The sequence below is a fragment of the Aethalodelphis obliquidens genome, unplaced genomic scaffold (genome assembly GCF_003676395.1).
Source record: "Aethalodelphis obliquidens isolate GAN/ISIS:26980383/991018 unplaced genomic scaffold, ASM367639v1 scaffold33, whole genome shotgun sequence".
In the NCBI taxonomy this organism is placed as follows: Eukaryota; Metazoa; Chordata; class Mammalia; order Artiodactyla; family Delphinidae; genus Aethalodelphis; species Aethalodelphis obliquidens.
Window position 1 is genome coordinate 10,416,335 of NW_020837977.1, and position 25,395 is coordinate 10,441,729.

General features: G+C 40.5%; 1 protein-coding gene and 1 long non-coding RNA gene across 4 annotated transcripts in view; one reads left to right on the forward strand and one right to left on the reverse strand.

Moving 5' to 3' along the window:
• Positions 1–4,289, forward strand: LOC113631501 (uncharacterized). Of its 2 annotated transcripts, XR_003437354.1 has the most exons (4): positions 1–310; positions 1,896–2,073; positions 2,265–2,431; positions 3,489–4,289. It is a non-coding gene; the product is annotated as an uncharacterized LOC113631501 (long non-coding RNA). The 2 variants fall into 2 exon arrangements; XR_003437355.1 differs by lacking the exon at positions 1,896–2,073.
• A 45-nt stretch (positions 4,290–4,334) lies between these two features.
• MTFR1 (mitochondrial fission regulator 1) overlaps positions 4,335–25,395 on the reverse strand; it is a 67,170-nt gene continuing 46,109 nt past the window's right edge. For both annotated transcript variants that reach the window (XM_027127999.1, XM_027128000.1), the window contains exons 5-8: positions 15,537–15,772; positions 13,458–13,710; positions 6,741–6,909; positions 4,335–5,911 (exon numbers count right to left, since the gene is read on the reverse strand). In XM_027127999.1, the coding sequence (XP_026983800.1) occupies positions 5,843–5,911; positions 6,741–6,909; positions 13,458–13,710; positions 15,537–15,772 (727 nt within the window). In that variant the 3' untranslated portion in view covers positions 4,335–5,842. The remainder of the gene's footprint in view (positions 5,912–6,740; positions 6,910–13,457; positions 13,711–15,536; positions 15,773–25,395) is intronic.

Here is a 25,395-nt window from a genome sequence, read left to right on the forward strand (position 1 = left end):
AGACAACCTGTGTCCTCTGGAAGGCCCCCAGTTGTCCACTGTCTCCAGGGGAAGTGACCGCTACTTGCGGGGGACTGCCAGGGGTGCACAGCCATCTCCTCCACCTTTTTTTCTCTTGTGCTTAGCGTAGGGCTAGCGTGAACTGTGCCGTCAGTAAATGTTGAAAAAATTAACTTGGAATTGTTTCCTTTTTAGCTATCAGTCTACCATCATGAGCAATTATGTGGAAACTAGTCTGTCGATGGCGAAGTCACGTGGTCACAGTATCCGAGTTCCTGTTGTGTGCAGAACTGCACTGGATGTAATAAAGGTATTAAAACTAAATACCGAGACGGGGTCTCTGTTCTCAAAATGTTTGGGTGACAAGATGATGTGTGGAAAGCATCTGTTATGTAACATGGGAGGTTTCTGTATTGCACAAAATGAGTGTAAAGTGTTGGGGTATTGTCGAGAATGAATGATTTTGTTGGGTTAATGATGAAAATGACACCATTTCCAGTCATTATTGAATCTTACTAACATCCGTGACTGGTAAAATCATTTAGCTTTCAAGTTTGATTCTAAAATATAAGTCTTAGATGTTCACTGTGATACTTCTCGTAAAATACTAATAACTTTTATCAATCACAGTAACATTTTTTTTTTACTTTTACAGCTATGCTAAGTCATCCTGAACCTATCCTGAAGTCTGGTAGAATGGTCAGGGAAAGAGAAACACCCCCATTTTTAGTATTAGATTCTTTTTAGCTGTATTTTAAAACTGAAGCACAGTGACCTATTGGTTTATTGCAGCTTTCCACTGGTCCCATCAATAGTCTTGTTAAGAAAGTTCACCTTATATTACATTTATGTTTAAGCTATGCATTGTTTGAGATTTTTGAGCATAAATTTGAAGTGTTTCTTTACTGTTGAGCCGCATCCTATAAAGAATCGGGAGGCTGCATGGTATCCCAAGGTGCTTTGTCTTTTTTTTTTTTTTTTGCGGTACGTGGGCCTCTAACTGTTGTGGCCTCTCCCATTGCGGAGCACAGGCTCCGGACGCGCAGGCTCAGCGGCCATGGCTCATGGGCCCAGCCCCTCCGTGGCATGTGGGATCTTCCTGGACCAGGGCACGAACCCGTGTCCCCTGCATCGGCAGGCAGACTCTCAACCACTGTGCCACCAGGGAAGCCCGGTGCTTTATCTTTTGAAGAAAGTATCATAAAGGGATGTGTTTAAAGTTCCTAGTTGAACATTTGCAAGAAAGTTTCTGAATTTCCATCTAAGAATCCTCACAAGATAGGGGTTAACTTTTCCATTGTAGGGAACAGAGTCTCACTCAGATCACTGCAGGGTAACTGGAGCTTTATCTTGAGGATTCATGTTCACGATAATGAGACAAACCCCATGAAGGCTGCAGAAGCAGAACCTGGGGGTCTGAGCACTCTGAGATGTAGCTTCTTGCTGCGTCTGCTTCTTCCCACACTTCTCCTCTTCCTTTCTCTTCTCTACCTTGGAGTGTCTGCTTAGAAAGGCAGTGAAGTTTTTAAAGTGTTGTCTTTATGGCTAGATCGACTGTGTTAAGGTCTTTGGTCATGTATTAGCGCGTCACCTCATCTTCTGCGTGGCTCCCTAACCTATAACATGTCTGCCTCGTGAAGGTAAAGTAATGTCCTGACACACGGTTCAGTCCCAGTGTCCTTGTTCGTGTCCTCGTCATCTGTTTTGTATAAACTGCTCGTGGGTATCGTGGGTACACGTGTACCTCATGGCGTGCTTATTTGAGCTCCAGGTACCAACTGTGCCCCTCGCTCAAGGTTTCCTATTCAGATTCCCAAGGGAGGACTTGGACCAGCTCGTCAGGGCTGCGTCCTGAGTCACACATGTCTCTGCATTGGCTGGTGCTCCCCTTGCAGAAGGCAGTCTGCTCCGGAGCTGCGTCAGAGAGATCATCGTGCAGAGTGTCACGTGCTCTCCACCGTCACCGATCACACCTGCTTCTCACCCTTTTTCATCCTCTGATAGCAAGCATGACTGGCCAGTGAAGAGGGACGGCTCCTAGGCCATGTGAACAGAAAGCTGTTCACAACTCTGGTAAAAATCCTGTTGTGAAGAGTGTCTTTCTCCCCAAATTACGGCTTTTCCAGCTGGGAAGACAGTGGTTAGGAGGGACAGGACTGCCCTGTAGCGGCCACAGCAGTTTGGGATGGAATGGGAGGTGCTATTTGGATCATCTTCTTTAGCTTCCTGGTAATGTCTAAATTACACTCGTGTTATTCTCTCAGCTTAGAGAAGGAGCTCTCTGACCTTTAGAAGAGGTTGGAGAATCTTCCAGGGGAGAGAAGTTTGAGAAGCTCCAGCTAGAGGAACATTAAGTTTTCCAGCCCCTACCAAGTGGACTAACGACAACAGCTTTCGGGGAAACATCCAAGATTTCTGGATCCTTCCATGGGTATGCTATTTTTATTATTTTATTTTATTGTCCTATCTGTTCTCAAGTGATCACACTAGTACGAACCAAGAACTAGCCTGCTTACAAGGTTTACAAGGAAAAAGTAATAAGAATTTTAAGAAAAAGCGTCAGTGGGGTAGCTCAGAAGAATGCTGAGTCTAGGATGAGAAGGGGGAAGAGGACTCGGGAATGGCTAAAGGCTCATGGGAAAGACTGTGACAGTAACAGGCAGAACAGTGATACTGTTGTAAAACCGAGTGCCTCCTTCTGCCTGGCAATCCCAGAGCGGGTGCTACTGGGCTAACGCCTGAAAATTTAAACTTGTATCTGCCAGATCTAACCTACACAGAAAACTTGTGTTTTTTGGAGAAGTTACCAGAGGATGGTTTGTTTCCAGTAGTTGTTACCTCATGTTTTCTTCCTTCACCACTGAGGCACAGACTCATAGGAACTCTTAATACAGCAAGAGGACAGCGGACTTCCCTGGCGGTCCAGTGGTTAAGACTCTGGGCTTCCAATGCAAGGGTTGTTGTTTCGATCCCTGGTCGGGGAACTAAGATCCCACATGCCATGCAATGTGGTCAAAAAATTTAAAAAAAGAAAAAATGAGGACAGTATTCTTCTGCAGAAGGGCCTACGACTGGGAGGACAACCAGAACTGAAGACTAAGACCTACTGCTCCACCCAGGCCTGTGCACAGAATGACACCTTTTCCAGGTGCCAAGAACACTGGAGAAATCCGTCTACTGGGCACTACAGTGACCTTGTGTAAAATAATGTAGTAACTTACTTAGCAAGCTGCCATGTACAGAACGTGTTCAGAATCATTATTTAATCCTAGTTTTCTGGACTGAGCATTAGTCTCATTTTAAAAAGAGGTGTGACTTGGCCAGGATCACATACGTGGGTCGTGTTTTAGCTCCAAGTCCAGCACTCTTTGCCACACTCATTACGTACACAGTTGACCCTTGAACAACACAGGTTTGAACTGCATGGGTCCACTTACATGTGGACGTGTTTCAATAAATAATATAGTACCTGTATTTTCATTTTACAGATCTTTAAGGTACATATGGGGAGAAGTGAGTGTTTGACCAGAGATCACAGGACATGGAATCAAAGAAACTAAGGGTTGAGTCCTGACCCTCTCCACACTGTTTCAGCTTCCTGCCCACCCCTGGGTGAGTCATTTACCAATTCATTTGTTGTTGAGGCAGAGATGGCAACGTGTGGATTTTCGACTGGGGATGAGAGGGAGTCGGTGCCCCTAACACCCACGTTTTCTTTTTTTTTAAACTTTGATATGGACCAGTTTTAGTCTTTTAATTGCATTTGTTACAATATTGCTTCTGTTTTATGTTTTGCTTTTTAGCCAGGAGGGATACGTGGGATTTTAGCTCCCTGACCAGGGATGGAACCCACACCCCTTGCATTGGAAGGCTAAGTCCCGCCCCCCACATTCTCAAGGGTCCATTCTATAAGAGTGAGGCCCTAGACTAGTCAGAATCACAGAAGACAAAACATTACACCAGTTATTTAACTTTTTGAGCCTCAGCTGTAAAATGTAGAGTTGAACTATTTTTAAGATCTTTCACCCAACTATCGTGTTGGGTGGGAGAACCAGAAACTGAATGAGGTGGGTGTAGGGGAAGATGAGGAAAGAGCTTTCACCAGTCCCAGAGGTGGATTATAGGCTTGAGAACCCTGAGGAAACTCATCCCAAGTGACTGCCTTTCTCTTCTTAATGATGGAGTTCCTTTAAGAGAAAGATGAATGAGAGGTGATATATTCTAGGCAATATATTTCCCCTTGAAAAATGCAGAAAGCAAATAATTCTAAAGAAGCTGCATGTATAATATAAAAGAATCGTGCCTATTGTGGAAAAAAAAAATGAAAGCATTTGTATAGGCATTATGGCCCAAGGAAAGTAAAAGTTTATTTCAAAACAGTAACTTCCTTGTAATTGGAGCACTGCCCAAAATTCAACAGTGATACAAATAGAATACATACTTTGACCTCCTAAGAAATTTGTATCAGGCGAATTTTCTGAATTCCTTTTAAAGGCAGAATTTTTAAACCGTAGGAAACAATCAGAAACAATGTATCAACATGTGTAAAATAAGCCACAGTTCAAAGTTCAGCTGAATAACCAAACCATGAAAATCACCTCCAACTAATATTTGCTGTTATTTAGAACACTGCACGTATTTTCAATAACTTAAAAGGGTCTTCACATCTCCTAATCCCCCCAGGAAGGACAACTTTCTTTTCACTAGATTTAAATAATAGATCCAAATATTTACTCATAGTAGGAGGTTCTGACATTAAACTATGTGTGTTTAACAGAAATATAGAAAATCATGAAGATACATGCATTTAAAAATGATCACTTGTAGCAATTCCTTAGAAGTCGTAGAGGAGAAAGGCAGCTGTCTACTTCCTAACAGCACCTAAGGTTTATGCTACATAATATAATTCAGCAGAACACCGTTCTGACCAATGATAAGCAGCTTACAGAAAATTCTTTCTCCTATTCAATATTTCATTATAAAGCTACTATTTGGACCAATATTAAAAATGTTTAACTCCACTATGCTGACATTTCCAGAAGTATTAGCAGCAAGTTATCTTCATGCCATTTATTAAACTGAAAGAAAAAGATGGTATATTCTAGTTTTTACTTTAAAAGAGATTTAATTCAATCATTTGATTCCTCACTATCTGAAAACTACATTTCCTTCCTCAGCACTGGATGGCACTACAGTGAAAACGGTTTCCATGATCCTTGACTTCCCTCTTTAAAGGAAAGCATTATGTAATTTCAGCAGCAAACATTATCTGGTTCCTACTCAAACTCCATCTCCAATCCAAGAAAACGTGAGAGAGAATCTAACATAAAAAGTTCTGTTCAAGGTAAGAAATTCCAATCTCAAAACCATTTCATTCCAACAACCTGGTTATTCCACCTGCTCCATCACTGAATAGAAATGATCACTGAAAACAAATGGCACTGTCAGCACCCTCGTCACCCCCTTGCTAAATCTTACGTCCTGAATACATGCACATAAAACATTTGTACAGATAAATTAGTGTTAAGAATTAAAAACTCACATCTACAAAGGTCCTTTCTTTATTCTGAAATCTATATAATTGTTTTCCAGACTGGAAATCTAAACATCTTGGCTACACATTAAAAACACATCAGAATATAAATATGTTATGGAAAACTTCAGAACGGACCTTCTCTTAAAAGCGAACAAACTTAGAGTGCTTTTGTTACAGCTTAATCCTCTGAGACTTAAAAGGAGACACTAAATTCAGGTATTTACCAAATGGTGTATTAGGGCTGTTCGGCTAATAGAAATCAACACTAACAGCTGAACTAGTAGGACAGTCTTTCTCAGCTCAGTATTAGGAAGTTGAAACATTTTCAATTAAAGCCTTCATTTTTCCTGTAGACTTCAACATGTGTGGCCCAAACTAGAAAAGAAACAAAAAAGACACTGGTTCATGTAACAGTAATGATATGCCCCGCTCCCAATCATGGATCAAAGGTATGTTCTTCATGAAAAACCAAACAGCTACGTAATATTAAAACCTTTATGAATTGACAAGTTGTTATAAACATGACACATCAAAAGAGTGAAAGGCAAAGAGACAACAAAATTACGCCCTAGAAAACTATAATTACCTTAGCAAGAGCCTAGCTTAGTCCAATTTTACTTCTCCGAATAAAAGGAGGAAGGTACAGAGTTTCCTTTTCAATGTCTGAAGACTTTCAGAGATGCTAGAATTTCTAAGATATCTACATCTCTGGAATAAACACATATGCCCCATGACAGTACCCAGAATAGAGGTAATGTATAAATTAATATATTCGAGAGCTTCCATGAATCTGCTCAGTCCCCACCTTCGGCATGCCCACAGCCTGCAAGCCCCTGGTCAAATGTCTCTCCCTCTTCAGGAGACTTCCTCACAGGTGCCCTAAGAGAAAATGATCTTTCCTTGCTATATCAGCATTTTTATTGTCCTCAGATATAAATTTTATTGTAATGAATTTCACTTCATTATACTTAAAATAGCATGAAAAATTTAACACAGGAGACACTAAGCAATGAAACCAGGGGTTAACTTTTGCTTCCTTCTCTGTGCTCTTCTATAATAGGTAATCTAGCTGTAGGTAGGGACTAAATCCTGTAGCATACGTCCTTTTGAATCTTGCAGGCGCACACAGCTGAATGTGTTGCAGCGTGCAGCAGTGAAGTGAACTACCAGGCTGTACTTGGAGAGAACTCTGCCCAGTACTCACCAACACTCTTTCTGAGGTGCCCTCTGATTCAGACTTTGGAATTCCTTTTTCAACTTCACCTTGGCTATCACATCGATACCGGTAAGCAAACTTCTTTCTCAGAGCCTCTGCTATGAGGGCAGCAGGGTCAGCAGCATCCACCGGTTTGGGCTTCGTGTCTTGTGCTGACCTGAGAGAAATGAACATGAACCAAGGGGGCGCTGATCCCTCCGGGAAGCACACGGGGAGCCTGGTGGCACTTCCCTGGCATCAATACACGTGACAAAGACACTGACACATACTGATGCGGCGAAGTGGAAAACCTAGATTTAAAGCTCAATGAAAGAGCACAAAAGTGCCCAGTAACAGTCCCTCAGGTCCTCTCAGGAGCAGAGATTATGTGCTCCTTCAGGGAAATTAGGGTTCCATTCTTCTCCAAAAGCCTGGTGACTACCATAGCAGGGATGCATACAGCTTCACTGGATGAATGACTGCACAGTAATGAAAAGCCTTCAAATGCAGTTGGGGGAGAAACTGGAAAGTTACCTGCAAGTGTTTATTCTGCTAATCTCTTAGGCTCCCGTACACAGTTAACTATCATTTTTAAACTAAAAACTTAGAGCTACTCATGTAGTCATGTTATAAAACAAAGTTCGCAAGAAACCTAGTACTTGGGAGATCGGTTCAAGATGGCACAGTAGAAGGACGTGCTCTCCCTCCTGCAAGAGCACCAGAATCACAACTAACTGCTGAACAACCATCGACAGGAAGACACTGGAACTCCCCAAAAAAGACAGCCCACATCCAAAGACAAAGGAGAAGCCACAATGAGACGGTAGGAGGGGCGCAATCACAATAAAATCAAATCCCATAACTGCTGGGTGGGTGACTCACAGACTGCAGAACACTTATACCACAGCAGTCCACCCACTGGAGTGAAGGTTCTGAGCCCCACGTCAGGCTTCCCAACCCGGGGGTCCGGCAACAGGAGGAGGAATTCCTAGAGAATCAGACTTTGAAGGCTAGTGGGATTTGATTGCAGGACTTCGACAGGACTGGGGGAAACAGAGACTCCACTCTTGGAGGGCACACACAAAGTAGTGTGTGCATCGGGACCCAGGGGAAGGAGCAGTGACCCCATAGGAGACAGAAGCAGACCTACCTGCTAGTGCTGGAGGGTCTCCTGCAGAGGTGGGGGGTGGCTGTGGCTCACCATGGGGACAAGGACACTGGCAGCAGAAGTTCTGGGAAGTACTCCTTGGTGTGAGCCCTCCCAGAGTCCACCATTAGCCCAAAGAGCCCAGGTAGGCTCCAGTGTTGGATGACCTCAGGCCAAACAACCAGCAGGGAGGGAACCCAGCCCCACCCATCAGCAGACAAGCGGATTAAACTTTTACTGAGCTCTGCCCACCAGAGCTACAGACAGCTCTACCCATCACCAGTCCCTCCCATCAGGAAACTTGCACAAGTCTCTTAGATAGCCTCACCCACCAGAGGGCAGACAGCATAAGCAAGAAGAACTACAATTCTGCAGCCTGTGCAACAAAAACCACATTCACAGAAAGATAGACAAGATGAAAGGGCAGACAGCTATGTACCAGATGAAGGAACAAGATAAAACCCCAGAAACCAACTAAATGAAGTGGAGATAGGCAACCTTTCAGAAAAAGAGTTCAGAATAATGATAGTGAAGATGATCTAGGACCTCGGGAAAAGAATGGAGGCAAAGACTGAGAAGACACAAGAAATGTTTAGCAAACACCTAGAAGAATTAAAGAACAAACAGAGAGATGAACAATACAATAACTGAAAAGAAAAATAGAGTAGAAGGAATCAATAGCAGAATAACTGAGGCAGAAGAACGGATAAGTGACCTGGAAGACAGAATGGTAGAATTCACTGCTGTGGAACAGAATAAAGAAAAAAGAATGAAAAGAAATGAAGACAGCCTCAGAGACCTCAGGGACAACATTAAACGCAACAACATTCACATTATAGGGGTCCCAGAAGGAGAAGGGAGAGAGAAATGACCCAAGAAAATATTTAAAGAGATTATAGTCAAAAACTTCCCTAACGTGGGAAAGGAAATAGCCACCCAAGTCCAGGAAGCACAGAGTCAGGATACAGGATAAACCCAAGGAGAAACACACCAAGACACATAGTAATCAAACTGGTAAAAATTAAAGACAAAGAAAAATTATTGAGAGCAGCAAGGGAAAAACAACAAATAACATACAAGGGAACCCCCATAAGGTTAATAGCTGATTTCTCAGCAGAAACTCTACAAGCCAGAAGGGAGTGGAATGATATACTTAAAGTGATGAAAGGGAAGACCCTACAACCAAGATTACTCTACCTGGCAAGGATCTCATTCAGATTCGAGGGAGAAATCAAAAGCTTTACAGACAAGCAAAAGCTAAGAGAATTCAGCACCACCAAACCAGCTCTACAACAAATGCTAAAGAAACTTCTATAAGTGGAACACAAGAGAAGAAAAGGACCTACAAAAATAAACCCAAAACAATTAAGAAAATGGTAATAGGAACATACATATCGATAATTACCTTAAACATGATTGGATTAAATGCTCAACCAAAAGACACAGGCTCACCGAATGCATACAAAAACAAGACCCATATATATGCTGTCTACAGGAGACCCACTTCAGACCTACAGAGATACAGACAGAAAGTGAGGGGATGGAAAAACATATGCCATGCAAATGGAAATCAAAAGCTGGAGTAGCAAAACTCATATCAGATAAAATAGACTTTTAAAATAAAGAATGTTACAAGAGACAGGGAAGGACACTACATAATGATTACAGGATCAATCCAAGAAGATGATGTAACAATTATAAGTATATATGCACCCAACATAGGAACAGCTCAATACATAAGGCAACTGCTAACAGCTATAAAAGAGGAAATCAACAGTGACACAATAGTAGGGGACTTTAACACCTCACTTACACCAATGGACAGATCATCTAAACAGAAAATTAATAAGGAAACACAAGCTTTAAATGACACAATAGACCAGATAGATTTAATTGATATTTATAGGACGTTCCATCCAAAAGCAGCAGATTACACTTTCTTCTCAAGTGCACACGGAATATTCTCCAGGATAGATCACATCAAGCCTCAGTAAATTTAAGAAAACTGACGTCGTATCAAGCATTTTTCTGAGCATAACACTCTGAGATTAGAAATCAATTACAGGGGGAAAAACGTAAAAAACACAAACACATGGAGGCTAAACAGTATGCTACTAAATAACCAAGAGATCACTGAAGAAATCAAAGAAGAAATCAAAAAATACCTAGAGACAAATGACAAAAAACATGATGATCCAAAAGCTATGGGATGCAGCAAAAGCAGTTCCAAGAGGGAAGTTTATAGCAATACAATCCTACCTCAAGAAACAAGAAAAATCTCAAACAATCTAACCTTACACTTAAAGGAACTAGAGAAAGAAGAACAAACAAAACCCAAAGTTAGCAGAAGGAAAGAAATCATAAAGATCAGAGCAGAAATAAATGAAATAGAAACAAAACAATAGCAAAGATCAATAAAACTAAAAGCTGGTTGAGAAGATAAAATTGATAAGACCATTAGCCAGACTCATCAAGAAAATGAGGGAGAGGACTCAAATCAATAAAATTAGAAATGAAAAAGAAGTTAAAACAGACACTGTAGAAACACAAAGCATCCTAAGAGACTACTACAAGCAACTCTATGCCAATAAAATGGACAACCTGGAAGAAATGGACAAATTCTTAGGAAAGTATAACCTTCCAAGACTGAACCAGGAAGAAACAGAAAATATGAACAGACCAATCACAAGTAATGAAATTGAAACCGTGATTAAAAATCTTTGAACAAACAAAAGTCCCGGACCAGATGGCTTCACAGGTGAATTCTATCAAAGATTTAGAGAAGAGGTAACACCCATCCTTCTCAAACTCTTCCAAAAAACTGCAGAACTCCCAAACTCATTCTATGAGGCCACCATCACCCTGATACCAAAACCAGACAAAGATACTACAAAAAAAGAAAATTACAGGGCTTCCCTGGTGGCGCAGTGGTTGGGGGTCCGCCGGCCGAAGTGGGGGACACGGGTTCGTGCCCCCGTTTGGGAGGATCCCGCGTGCCGCAGAGCGGCTGGGCCTGTGAGCCATGGCCTCTGTGCCTGCACGTCCAGAGCCTGTGCTCCACGATGGGAGAGGCCACAGCAGTGAGAGGCCTGCGTACCGCAAAAAAAAAAAAAAGAAAATTACAGACCAATATCACGGATGAATATAGATGCAAAAATCCTCAACAAAATACTAGCAAACAGAATCCAACAATACATTAAAAGGATCATACACCATGATCAAGTGGGGTTTATCCCAGGGATGCAAGGATTCTTCAGTATGCGCAAATCAACGTGATACACCATATTAACAAATTGGAGAATAAAAACCATATGATCATCTCAATAGATGCAGAAAAAGCTGCTGACAAAATTCAACACCAATTTATGATAAAAACTCTCCAGAAAGTGGGCAAAGAGGGAACCTACCTCAACATAATAAAGGCCGTATACGACAAACCCACAGCAAACATCGTTCTCAATGGTGAAAAACTGAAAACATTTCCTCTAAGATCAGGAACAAGACAAGGATGTCAACTCTCACCACTATTATTTAACATCGTTTTGGAAGTCCTAGCCACAGCAATCAGAGAAGAAAAAGAAAAGGAATACAAATTGGAAAAGAAGTAGTAAAACCGTCAGTGTTTGCAGATGACATGATACTATACATAGCGAACCCTAAAGATGCCACCAGAAAACTACCAGAGCTAATCAATGAATTTGGGAAAGCTGCAGGATACAAAATTAATGCACAGAAATCTCTTGCATTCCTATACACTAATGATGAAAAACCTGAAAGAGAAATTAAGGAAAAACACTCCCGTTTACCATTGCAACGAAAAGAATAAAATACCTAGGAATAAACATACCTAGGGAGACAAAAGACCTGTATGCAGAAAACTATAAGACACTGATGAAAGAAATTAAAGATGATACCAAAAGATGGAGAGATATACCATGTTCTTGGATTGGAAGAATGAATACTGTGAAAATGACTATACTACCCAAAGCTTCTACAGATTCAATGCAATCCCTATCAAATTACCAATGGCATGTTTTTACAGAACTAGAACAAAAAAATCTTAAAATCTGTATGGAGACACAAAAGACCCCAAATAGCCATAGTGGTCTTGAGGGAAAAAAACGGAGCTGGAGGAATCAGACTCCCTGACTTCAGACTATACTACAAAGCTACAGTAATCAAGACAATATGGTACTGGCACAAAAACAGAAATATAGATCAATGGAACAAGATACAAAGCCCAGAGATAAACCCTCGCACCTATGGTCAACTAATCTATGACAAAGAAGGCAAGGATATACAATGGAGAAAAGACAGTCTCTTCAATAAGTGGTGCTACATGTAAAAGAATGAAATTAGAACACTCCCTAACACCATACACAGAAATAAACTAAAATGGATTAGAGACCTAAATATAAGACTGGACACTATAAAACGCTTAGAGGAAAACATAGGAAGAGCACTCTTTGACATAAATCACAGCAAGATCTTCTTTGATCCTCCTCCTAGAGTAATGGAAATAAAAACAAAAATGAACAAATGGGACCTAAGGAAACTACAAACAAGACAAAAAGTAAACCCTAAGAATGGGAGAAAATATTTGCAAACGAATCAACGGACAAAGGATTAATCTCCAAAATATATAAACAGCTCATGCAGCTCAATATTAAAAAAACAAACCACCCAATCCAAAAATGGGCAGAAGACCTAAATAGACATTTCTCCAAAGAAGACATACAGGTGGCCAAGAAGCATATGAAAAGCTGCTTAACATCACTAATTATTAGAGAAATGCAAATCAAAACTACACTGAGGTATCACCTCACACCTGTTAGAATGGGCATCATCAGAAAATCTACAAACAGCAAATGCTGGAGAGGGTGTGGAGAAAAGGGAACCCTCTTGCACTGTTGGTGGGAATGTAAATTGATACAGCCACTGTGAAGAACAGTATGGAGGTTTCTTAAAAAACTAAAAATACAACTACCATAGGACCCAGCAATCCCACTACTGGGCATATACCCAGAGAAAACCATAATTCAAAAAGGCACATGCACCCCAGTGTTCATTGCAGCACTATTTACAACAGCCAGGATGTGGAAGCAACCTAAATGCCCACTGACAGACGAATGGATAAAGGTGTGGTACATATATAGAATGGAATATTACTCAGCCATAAAAAGGAACGAAATTGAGTCATTTGTAGAGATATGGATGAATCTAGAGACTTTCATACAGAGTGAAGTAAGTCAGAAAGAGAAAAACAAATATCATACATTAATGCATATATGTGGAACCAAAAAAAATGGTGCAGATGAAGTAGTTTGCACAGCAGAATTTGAGACACGGATGTAGAGAACAAATGTATGGACACTAAGGGGGGAAACTGGCGTTGGGGGGGGCTGGTGTGATGAATTGGGAGATTGGGACTGACATGTATTCACTGATGTGTATAAAATGGATAAGAACCTGCTGTATGAAAAAAATTAATAAAATTCAAAAAAAAAAAAAGAAACCTAGTACTTGGTTTTAGGCAAAAAAATCAAGGGAAGTGAGAAAGAAGGCAAATATATCCTCACCTTTTTACTGACCGAAGTTTCACGCTGTTCATGTCTTTAAGGATCTCCAGCATATTTGGCATATCAGATTTCTTTGGACTGCTCTTGACTGAAGTCTTTCCAGCACAGGCGTTTTTCTCTCTTCGATCTCTAATCAGATCAATAGCAGATGCGCTTTTGTGGAGCCCTGACGGAGGGAGGGGAGGTGGCGGAGGGGGAGCTGGTGGGACACAGGGTGGCGCTGGGGCAACGGATGCCGTAGATTCTAAGTCACCTACAGAAACAAGGGAAAGTCATTTTGATCCTGCTGGTAATAGGCAAATAAACTATTTTAAAAGCAACATTATGTTAAGGACTTCATATCTGAAAACAGTATCCTTAAAAAGAATCAAAGTTACGTAAGTAGAAAGGAAGTTTCAGTTACTTGGTTGGAATCTAAATGCCTGCATCTCAGTCACTGTATCATTTAATCCCAAACTCTCCAGATGGAAACATTCCATTTAACTTAACAGGGCGCTTTTGTGATCTCCAATGTTCAAGTCTGACTGCTGCCAAGTGTGTAGCTACTTTTAGATGAAACAGAGCATCTGTACTGCACACATAACTATCTTCAGTATATACAGTTTGACAATTTAGTACTAGAGTTAAGTATTTGAAAAAACCATTTGATACTCCGTGGTTCTTTTTAAGTATATTTACATAGAAGATTTAATTGAGCATTAACTAGAATGTGCATTGACCAAAGTGTGTTTAAAGTTTTAGATTTATTGTTGAACAAATTTCTGGGAGGAAAAAAAAAGTTATAGTTAATTTCCAAAGTAACCAAGAGTTACAAGTTACAAGAGTTAAAGTGGTTCTAAAATAAGGACCTAAAAATTCATCTTTCTGCATAATTGGAAATTACAGAGTTGTTTTGGGGGTGAACTATATTGATTAGGGGGAACTCGATGCACACGAGTTTTACCCAAGGGATATGGATTGTAAATAGAAGTCTAACATAAAGCCCCAAATTATCTCACAATTTACAGTAGTTTTCTAGTCTGCCAGAAGAGGGAGGTAAAGCAAAAGAGAAATGTAATTCTTAGGTTAAACAGAAAAGGGCAGGACTTTGGTTTTTCATAAGTTACATGCAAATTTCACTTAAGTAACACCAGGTGTGGGGAGTGCACTCACCCTCTGCCCATCTTGGCCTGACCCAGGTTGGATGAGGTTTCCATGTGGGGTTACATTAAACTCTAGGACCACAAGCAAAGTGGCTCAGAGGCAGAATAACTGTCCTATCCTTTAACCTTTAGAGTTGGCTTATGCTGAGTCTCGCCAGGACTCAGGGAACAACACTTGGAAAAACAACCACTACCTACCAACAGGTTAATGGGCTAGGATTTCAAGGCTATAGTTTCTTCTCCAGAGTGACAGTGCCACACAAATAAAAGCAACAGTAGTAGTCCAGGAGTCAAAGGACCTGAATTCAGTTTCCACTCTGGGCAAGAGGGAGAAAAATGACTACTGAATATCTACTATGTGCTGAAGGTATCGTATATAATCTCCACGTTTACTCCCTACCACAGGTAACTACTATCCCCATTTTAGAGCAGGAAAGGGAGGTAGAAAGGCCAAGTACTTGCCTCAGGACATGTAGGTCAGTAAACAGCACTCAACCCTGTCAGGGTTGTTTTTTGCGATTACCTCCTGTCTGATGGAATGGTGCCATTATCACAGAAACTAAGTTTACCACAGCATTCACTAGTAGCAATTCAACTGTTACCAATGTATGTATATTTTGTGTTTTCAAAATACACTCATCATCCTCTCTGATGGCATTAAGATTGTTCAAAACAAACAAAAACTACTTAACCTTGACTGGGTCCTGTACTGGACAATGCAGAGGACTGATTTTCCAACAAGCCCAACGGCTGTTACTTTTTTTTTTCTTTTAAATTTCATTGTAATATAGCTGATTTGCAATGTTGTGTTAGTTTCAGGTGTACAGCAAAGTGATTCAGTTATACTTCTATATATACATTTCCTTTTTCTTTTCAAATTAGTGGCATTCTCCTAATTTCCAGTTTGCTGGTTAAAACAAATGTAGGACTTGCAGACCTGCACTGAGGTTTTGCTGTTCCTGGAGGGTCACAATTTTGGCAATCTGAGCTCTGAGGGCAGCAAGCTCACTTTCGAGGGCACAGATCTTCTGCAGTGCTTCCTCATTGGCCAGTGTCATGGTCTGCAGTGGAGGCTCTTCCGGAGACAGGTTTGGTAAGGAAAACTGCCGGCCTAGGGGCTTCTCGAAGAAAGGAAGATCATCCTGGAGGGGATGCCTTTTCCGGATCTCTGTCCTGCAAGGAAGACAGAAGGTTGGCTGTCACACAGGCTTTGTTAGAGAATGTAAAAAATCATCATTTCAAAGTCAATCAGAACACAGCAGAACATAACATCTGAGAACCACTTTTCAGGCTGACCTTACATAAAACCCCTGCTGTAAGTTTCAAAACAACAAAGCACTTATCAACCTGATGTAGATACACACCACGCCAGGTTTCTTGTTGGCATCATTCTCCTTAATCTTTATCTCTACGTTATATGCACAAGCCAACACTATCCGGAGGAATCACAGATTCCAACGATGTTTTTGCTAATTCATGTTTTGTTTTGGTGGTTTGAACTAAGGTGATGCAACTTTTAATGCTGTTAAAAACGGTAAACTGGGACTTGGCTGGTGGTGCAGTGGATAAGACTCCACGCTCCCAATGCAGGGGGCCCGGGTTCGATCCCTGGTCAGGGAACTAGATCCCACATGCATGCTGCAACTAAGAGTTCGCATGCCACAACTAAGGAGCCCAGAGCCACAACTAAGACCCAGTGCAATCAAATAAATATATTTTTTTAAAAAAGGTAAACTAGGGCTTCCCTGGTGGCACAGTGGTTGAGAGTCCGCCTGCCGATGCAGGGGACATGGGTTCGTGCCCTGGTCTGGGAGGATCCCACATGCCGCAGAGCGGCTGGGCCCGTGAGCCATGGCCGCTGAGCCTGCGCGTCCGGAGTCTGTGCTCCGCAATGGGAGAGGCCACAACAGTGAGAGGCCCGCGTACAATCAATCAATCAATCAATAAATAAATGTAAACTAATTATTGGTTATATTTGACAATCAAATCAAATCAGTAATCCATTAGCCCTTCCCCAGGGTCTTGGTTTCTGCATTTCGATGTCCGTGTTTTCCACTTGTGATAGAATACACCAAACTGCAAGACACACTGTAACAATATGGGCCAAATTACAGCATAAGAAACTGAAAAGGGGGAAAAAGTAATTATAATTGAACCCATGCAGTAATTATACAGATGGTCTCATTTTCACTTGAGCGTAAAGAAAGGTTTTCTAATATGCACTGCTTCGTAGGTTGAGAATAAAATTCAGATTTCAACTGTCAATTTATATATTTATCCATTTCCTCCTATTTTCTACAGTTAGGTTTTTCCAGCCTCTAAGCCCTTTTCTTTTTTCTTCATCCAGCTTTATTGTGGAATAATTGACAAATATTGTGTGTGTGTGTGTATATATATACACACATACATATATACATATACATATAGTACAGCATGATGATTTGTTAATGTGTATACATTTTGAAATAATCACCACAATCAAGTTAATTAACATATGCCAGTTTCCCTCACAGTCTCATGTGGTCATGTGACCGAGCTGTGTCTAACAAGATGGTGAGCCACTTCAGAAGGCTGCTTAGAGGGCAATGACTCAACTCTACAAGAAAGAAAGTCCTTTCATCTCTAGCCCTACCCACTTTTCCTGCTTCTGAGAGCCTTGCGAGTCGCTGAAGGACAGAAGCTAACCTTGACAGTAAAGCCAAAGCTAAGGATGGCAAAGAGCCTGGCTGGTCCCTGAGGACACAGTGGAGCCACTGTCAGCTTCAGACTATCCACTCTGGATGGTTTTGACTTGAGAAAAATTTCCATCACCATTATTTTGGGCTTCTGTTTGATGTAGTCAAACTCAGACTGACTGTTACAACATTCACCAACATTATACCGTGTTTCAGCGTTCCTTTAACTGCACACTGCTACTTTGGTTTTGCTTGAGAGCTACGAGAATTCCTTCTACCTAGCGTCTGAATGAATGAATTCTTGGACCTTTAGCTTTCGGTATTTTGCACTGAATTCAGTTGTTTTTCTTCATATCTAATTTTGATTATGCCCTGTTAATTAAACTGTCATACACAGAGGCTGCTTGCAAATTGTTTTTTACCTGTAGTATTAATTATTAAACAAAAATATTTGGAGAATAAATGTCCTCGTTATTACCTAGCTAGCAACCAACTTTAATAATACTAACCTCATTCACTTTATTTAATTTAGAATATCTGTGGGGTAGGGAAATATATTGGGCTTGCAAAGCTTTAATTACCATTTCCTTTCTTACCCCACACGGGGAAGAAACAGGTGATGAAATGTCTAAAAAAAGTACATGACGATTAAACAAAGGTAAAAACTTTTATAAGAAACAATACCGATGCTCTGATTAAATACATTAATGTGTTCTTTGAAAGATTATATGTTATATAAGTTCAGATTAGGGCATGTGCTCTAATCAACCTGCAATAAAGAAAGTAATTTTAATAAGACATTAAATTTTTTTTTAATCACTATGGCTTTTTGTTAATATAACACTGAATTTTGATTTCTACTTACCTTTCATAGGGTAGGTCAAATAATTTCGTTAAACGTCTCTATACGATAAACACATTAAATTACAAGAAGACAGAAATTAGTCTACTGAATGAAGTTTTTTTGGGGGGATATTTACATAGAGTTATTTAATCAGTATAATGTCAAATATTTAATATGGTTCCTCAACTATATTCTTGACAACTGTCTAATAAAACATTAAAACACTACTTTTAAAACAGTGTTTTAAAATACTATTTTAAAAATATTACGTTTTGAAAGAACTAAGGAAACCACTGGTAGATAGGATACTGGCAGAGACAGAATTCTAGTCCTGAGGAAAGATCTGGGTAAAATATAGAAATCTCAAATAAATGTACAATTAAAGTATCACACTTGTTCGAAACAGCAGTGGAGAAAGGAGGAAGACTACTAGTAGGAACGGAGACGGCGGGTCTCGAGCAGGGGATGGATCAGAAGCAGACAGTTCTCAGGACAGGCGCCCTGCCACAGGCAGCCGGGTGGAGCACCTGGAGGGTGACAAGTGGATGGAAGTGCAGCCGAGCAGAGAAGCATGAGAGCCTGGAGGTAAAGACGCACCTCTACCCCCTACCGTCTCCCATTTTCCATGAAAGTTGGATTTTGCTTTGTTTATCTGAACTTACCTAAGAGAATGAATATTTTATTGGGAACATAAGCAAGGATGATGGTTTATTTTCATATTATGTATGAGTGCAGAGGTTTCATAAACTATATATTGTAACAGCAAATAAAGATAAATTTTATTTATTTTTTATTTTTTTGCGGTACACGGGCTTCTCACCACTGTGGCCTCTCCCGTTGCGGAGCACAGGCTCCGGAGGCGCAGGCTCAGCGGCCATGGCTCACGGGCCCAGCCGCTCCGCGGCATGTGGGATCTTCCCGGACCGGGGCATGAACCCGTGTCCCCTGCATCGGCAGGCAGACTCTCAACCACTGCGCCACCAGGGAAGCCCTAAAGATATATTTTGAATGCCAGAATCTTTAGTGCTACTAAACAAAAAAATGATGTTATAATAACTGTTTTTTCAAGGACTCATAGTCACTTTAGTAGTGAGTATACCCTCCCAGATCACAGGATCCAGAAGTATTATATGCTTTTACGTTTGTTTTAAAATGTTATCACTCAAGTAAGCCAATCGTCTAATCCCATGAACATTTACACTTCGATACCCAGAACTGGAACGAGATAATAGGGCGATTTGGATTAAGAGATCAACTACAAGGCACGTTTGAACAGCTTCCTTTCTTTAAGATATCTTCCAGCCAAAATACACTGTAAGAGGAAATTAACCAATACTTAACAGCAAACTACACTGTTTAAGAAAAATAAGAATTAAGCTTCTACCTCTCCCCATAACTCCTCCAGATGAATTCTATCCTTTTGTTTTTGCATCTACTGAGAATTAAGGGATAAGCACTCATTAATCTTGAAAACCAGTGTGCCAGGGTAAGAGGAAAAAAGTTTAGGACCTTTAGCAAAACGATTTAAGTGACAGTGTCAGATCATCTATATTTTATATGTCTATACTATTTTTATAACTTTGGTATAGATTCTGCATTTCCCTGCTATGGGTTGACAGCTATGGGTTCAAACAAATTATAGGAAATGTGGAAGTTTAAATGTGGATTTTTAGAAGCTGGAAAAGGAAAATAATCTTGAAATGATCATGCATTCTCAAAGACACAGAAAGATTTGACATTTACAGAAGCTTGAGAACCAAAGGCAAAAAAATAAAGAAAAAGAGTTGCTCTGTAATATTCTTATATATGGAAAAGCTTAGGTTTTATGAAAATTCTCATACATGTCCCTTCCTTTAAAACTATAAACACACACACACCCTTTTCCCACAGACATCTGTTTTATAAGGCAGTCTACAAATAACTCGTTCTCAGAACCAATCTGTTTTGCCATCCTTCGGAATACAAGGCTATTAAAGAGCTAGAATATAGAGGCAAAAGTAATCCAAACTAAGAAATGCTCTTTTCCACTAAATCTGTGTATAATTCAGAGAAATTTTAAGTAAACAAATATAAAAACAAAAAGAACAAAAGAGGCGTCAAGTACGGATGTCCCAAAAGCAGAAGACAAACAGCCAAAGTATGATCATTTCTTAAAAATACTGTCTGCCGCAGACCTACTAGAGAATGGACTTGAGGATATGGGGAGGGGGAAGGGTAAGCTGGGATGAAGTGAGAGAGTGGCATGGACATATGTACACTACCAAACGTAAAACAGATAGCTAGTGGGAAGCAGCCACATAGCACCGGGAGATCAGCTCGGTGGTTTGTGACCACCTAGAGGGGTCGGATAGGGAGGGTGGGAGGGAGACACAAGAGGGAGGGGATATGGGGATATATGTATACGTATAGCTGATTCACTTTGTTATAAAGCAGAAACTAACACAGCATTGTAAAGCAATTATACTCCAATAAAGATGTTTAAAAAAAAAATACAGTCTGCATACTGACTTGTGCTGGCGAGACTTCTACCCTTTTTGTTTGATTTGGCTCTGAAGTGCCTGTGGCACAAGGGTGCAGGCTCCCCTTCAGAGTACCATCCACACGAAGTGTCTGGCTCGCTTACCTTTTCAATGTTAGTATCAAGGGCGGCCACTCTGAAGTACAACATACACAGACACGAAGGGCTTTTTAAGCTCCACTGACTATTTTAAAGAAAATCCTCAATTAAATACAATGTACCTCTTGGGTCCTTTCCCCTTACCTCACAGTTAATGAAAACAAAATCTGAGATTCTTTTAAATGAGCCCAGTGCCCTATGAAAGGTGGTATTCCCCGGATGACTTTTATTGAGTCTCCCTCACTGTTTTAGTTGAGAGAATAGCTTAGAAAGGTACAGAAATACATGTTACTGTCAATAGGGTGCGGAGAAGGGAGGACAACTCGTAATGTAGTTCCCTGAAAGCACAAAGTTGGGTAGAAAGCTAACAATATTTTTCAAAGTGAGCAAATAGCTAGATAAAGACGACTGGACTAGGGAAATTATTCTGAGGGAAGTAATCCATGAAAGGACTATAGTGGGGAATAGTCAGGACTGTCATGAGGCTGCAGACCCAGATGACTAGTGGGATTCATCGCCTATTCTAGATTCTGTTCAACACAAGTCTCTCGTTTTGTATTTTAAAAGCTGGATCTTGGGCTTCCCTGGTGGCGCAGTGGTTGACAGTCTGCCTGCCGATGCAGGGGACGCAGGTTCATGCCCCGGTCTGGGAGGATCCCGCATGCCGCGGAGCAGCTGGGCCCGTGAGCCACAGCCACTGAGCCTGCGCGTCCAGAGCCTGTGCTCCGCAACGGGAGAGGCCACAATAGTGAGACGCCCGTGTACCGCCAAAAAAAAAAAAAAAAAGCTGGATCTTCCTGTAAGTGATATTTAGTGGCAATCACATTTCTTCCTTGAATGCAGTACTGTACTGATGTGCATTATTAGTTAATGTCTAGTGTTAAATACTTAAGATTAAAATGGGAATCAATAACACCTGCTGTTTGCTGTGCTGTGAGTAGGAAACCGTCTTGCCCTGATCCTTTGTGTCTCCTGGTGTACACTTGCACCTATGGCGCTGTGGCCAGCCAGCCTGCTTGCTTGCTGAGTCATTTCCTTTGGAGTCTTGTTACTCACTGTCATCCTCTGTGAGGTTGGGGTTCTTCCCCGACACTCCTTAAAAAACAGCACATTTCATTTTACACTTGATATCTTTAGTCAAAGCCTTCAGTCTCACTTTATTCACTATTCTTATATCAGATTTTTGTAAATACATTCATCTTAATTCATTAGATTACAAACATTCTGGTATAAGAAAAAGGGCTACCTCAAATACTTCCAAATCCTACGAACCTGTAAATTCTTATTTAATACATACTCAGTTTGATATGTACGTGGGCACTAAGAATTAAGAATTAGATACAATTAGAAATTAACATATTAATAAAGAATGAACAAAGTGGAGTTAAACTTGAAACATTTCAATATTCCTTAAATAATGTTCTACTCCAGGGAGAAAATATGTGCAAATGATGGGACCGACAAGGGTTTAGTTTCCAAAATATACGAACAGCTCATAAAACTCAACAACAAAAACACAACCCAAATGAAAAATGGGCAGAAGACCTAAATAGACATTTCTCCAAAGATGACATACAGATGGGTCAACAGGCACATGGAAAGATGTTCAACATCCCTTATTATTAAAGAAATGCGAATCAAAACTACAATGAGATACCACCTCACATCAGTCAGAATGGCCATCATTAAAAAGTCTACAAATAACAAATGCTGGAGGGACTTCCCTGGTGGTCCAGTGGTAAAGAATCCGCCTTCCAATGCAGGGGACGTGGGTTTGATTCCTGGTCAGGGAACTAAGATCCCACATGCTGCAGGGCAACTAAGCCCACGCGCCGCAACTACTGAGCTTGTGCGCCTCAATGGGAGAGCCTGTGTGCCGCAAACTACATAGCCCATGCTCCCTGGAGCCCGCACACCACAACTAGAGAGAAGCCCACGTGCTGCAACTAACACCCAACATGGCCAAAAATAAATAAATACATACATACATAAATGCTGGAGAGGGTGTGGAGAAAAGGGGATCCTCCTACACTGTTGGTGGGAATGTAAATTGGTGCAGCCACTACATAAAACAGTATGGAGGTTCCTTAAAAAACTAAAAATAGAGCTGACACATGATCCAGCAATGCCACTCCTGGGCATATATCCAGAGAAAACTCTAATCCAAAAAGATACACGCACCCCTATGTTCATAGCAGCACTATTCACAATAGTCAAGCCATAGAAACAGCCTAAATGCCCATCAACAGATGAATGGATAAAAAAGATGTGGTATATATATACAATGGAATACTACTCAGCCATAAAAAAAGAATGAAATAATGCCATTTGCAGCAAAATGGGTGGACCTAGAGGTTATCATACTAAGTGATGTCAGAAAGAGAAAGACAAATACCATATGACATCACTTATACATGGAATCTAAAATATGACACAAATGAACTATCTATGAAACAGAAACAGACTCACAAGAGATCAGACTTGTGGTTGCCAAGGGGGAGAGGGGGTGAGGAAGGGATGGAGTGGGAATTTGGGGTTAGCAGATACAAAATGGTATATATAGAATGGATAAACAACAAGGTCCTACGGTATAGCACAGGGAACTATATTCAATATCCTGGGACAAACCATAATGGAAAAGAATGTAAAAAAGAATGTATGTATAACTGAATCACTTCGCTATACAGCAGAAATTAACACATTGTAAATCAACTATACATCAATTAAAAAAATAAAATTTTTTTAAAATATTCTACTCCAAAAGCAATCAAAAACTTGATGACAGGGGCTTCCCTGGTGGCACAGTGGTTAAGAATCCAGCTGCCAATGCAGGGGACACGGGTTTGAGCCCTGGTCTGGGAAGATCTCACATGCCGTGGAGCAACTAAGCCAGTGCACCACAACTACTGAGTCTGCACTCTAGAGCCATGAGCCACAACTACTGAAACACGTGGGCCTAGAGCCCATGCTCCACAACAAGAGAAGCCACTGCAGTGAGAAGCCTGCACACCAGAACGAAGAGCAGCCCCCACTTGACGCAACTAGAGAAAGCCCGCGTGCAGCAACGAAGACCCAACACGGCCAAAAATAAATAAAATAAATTTATTTTAAACACAAAACTTGATGACAATGCCTATGATGTCTGCTAGAAGCCACATAGATTATAGTCTTTAATTTCATCACACATAGTGCAAATGTCATGCTGTGTCTATGTCCAAAGACTACACATTCTCCATAGGCTACTATTATGAAAGAGAACAAGTTAATTATCTGAGACAAGACTCTCAGTTATACTGATTCTTTCAAAGGATCTCAATGCTTCTTATAAAAATGAAGATTTCTTTCCAATCCTGGGGCCATTCTGTTAATTCAAAGGGAAATAAAAACGTGTACAGAACAGAAAACAAAATGAGGACTTACTTGTGCATGGCACTGTGCTATAAGTTTTCTCATGTTATCTTTCAAAATTCTCCTCTCAAAGTAGGTATTGGTGCTTCCAATTTAGAGATGAGAAAACTGAAGTTCAGTGTATTTGAAAAAAAAAATCAATTGTACAATAACCAATTAAGGACTCATGTGTATGCCACTTTCCCAGAGAGAGAATACCGTAACATTGTAACCAACAGTTACAGAAATGCCATCAACAAATTTCAAGGGGGAAATAAGAAACAAATATACTGAATAGCTTTGGCTTTCATATAAATATAAATGTGACAGGCAGGGAAACACTCAAATGGCAATACATAAATCTTGAAAGTACTTCATATTATGTTTTTAAGATTTAAGTTACAGTTATGAGTTAAGTTACAAATTTAAGCTATAAAATATTGCCATGGAAATGCAGTTAATATCAAAATGACAGATGAAAAAAGACTCAAACTGCCTGGTAAGAGTACTAGTATTAAATAATTGTCAAGACAAAGTAAAATTCCATCAGCTCTCATCCTTCTATTTTGTCCTATTGATTAAAATACATGATATGGTAAATCTGCTATCTCATCAATCTGTACAAAACACACTTTATCTGGTATGTGAAACTGACCAAGTAGAGCTTCCTCAAAGCTCCCGTCCTTAGGAAGATGGTGAGACTCAGATGTGTCAGCCTGTTTATCAGGATATCAGCCACAGGAACGTAACACAGAGTACCTTTCCCAGCCATCTAGATTTATTATACACATCCACAGTTAATCACAACTGATGCAAAAGGTGATACAGCACCACACAGCAAAATAAAAAGTCTGCCCAATCTCTCTAGTCACATGGGCCGTGTCATTAACCTTGGAACTCTGGGACCACTTCCCACCTGTCTGTCGACTTCCTCCTCCAGAGCATTGCACAAATCCAGCTGGGTCTCCTGTTTCCTTCTCACTTTGTTCAGGTTCAGATTATCTTTACCTAGAATGCTTCCAGGCACCTTTTCAAAGATCCTTTAGCCAATTACTTTCAACATCATAGACAAAATCCATCATCCAAATCCATTATGCCAACTCAATTACTCTATAATCACAATCCCCATAATAGCTACCCCATAATGTCATATCAAGTACAAACATGACATTTGTGTTAAAAGCCCTTTAGAGACTTTTCTAGGAAGATGGAGCAGATGAACTTTTCACTATTCTTCCTCCTAACTACAACTATAATCTCTGGACATCATATA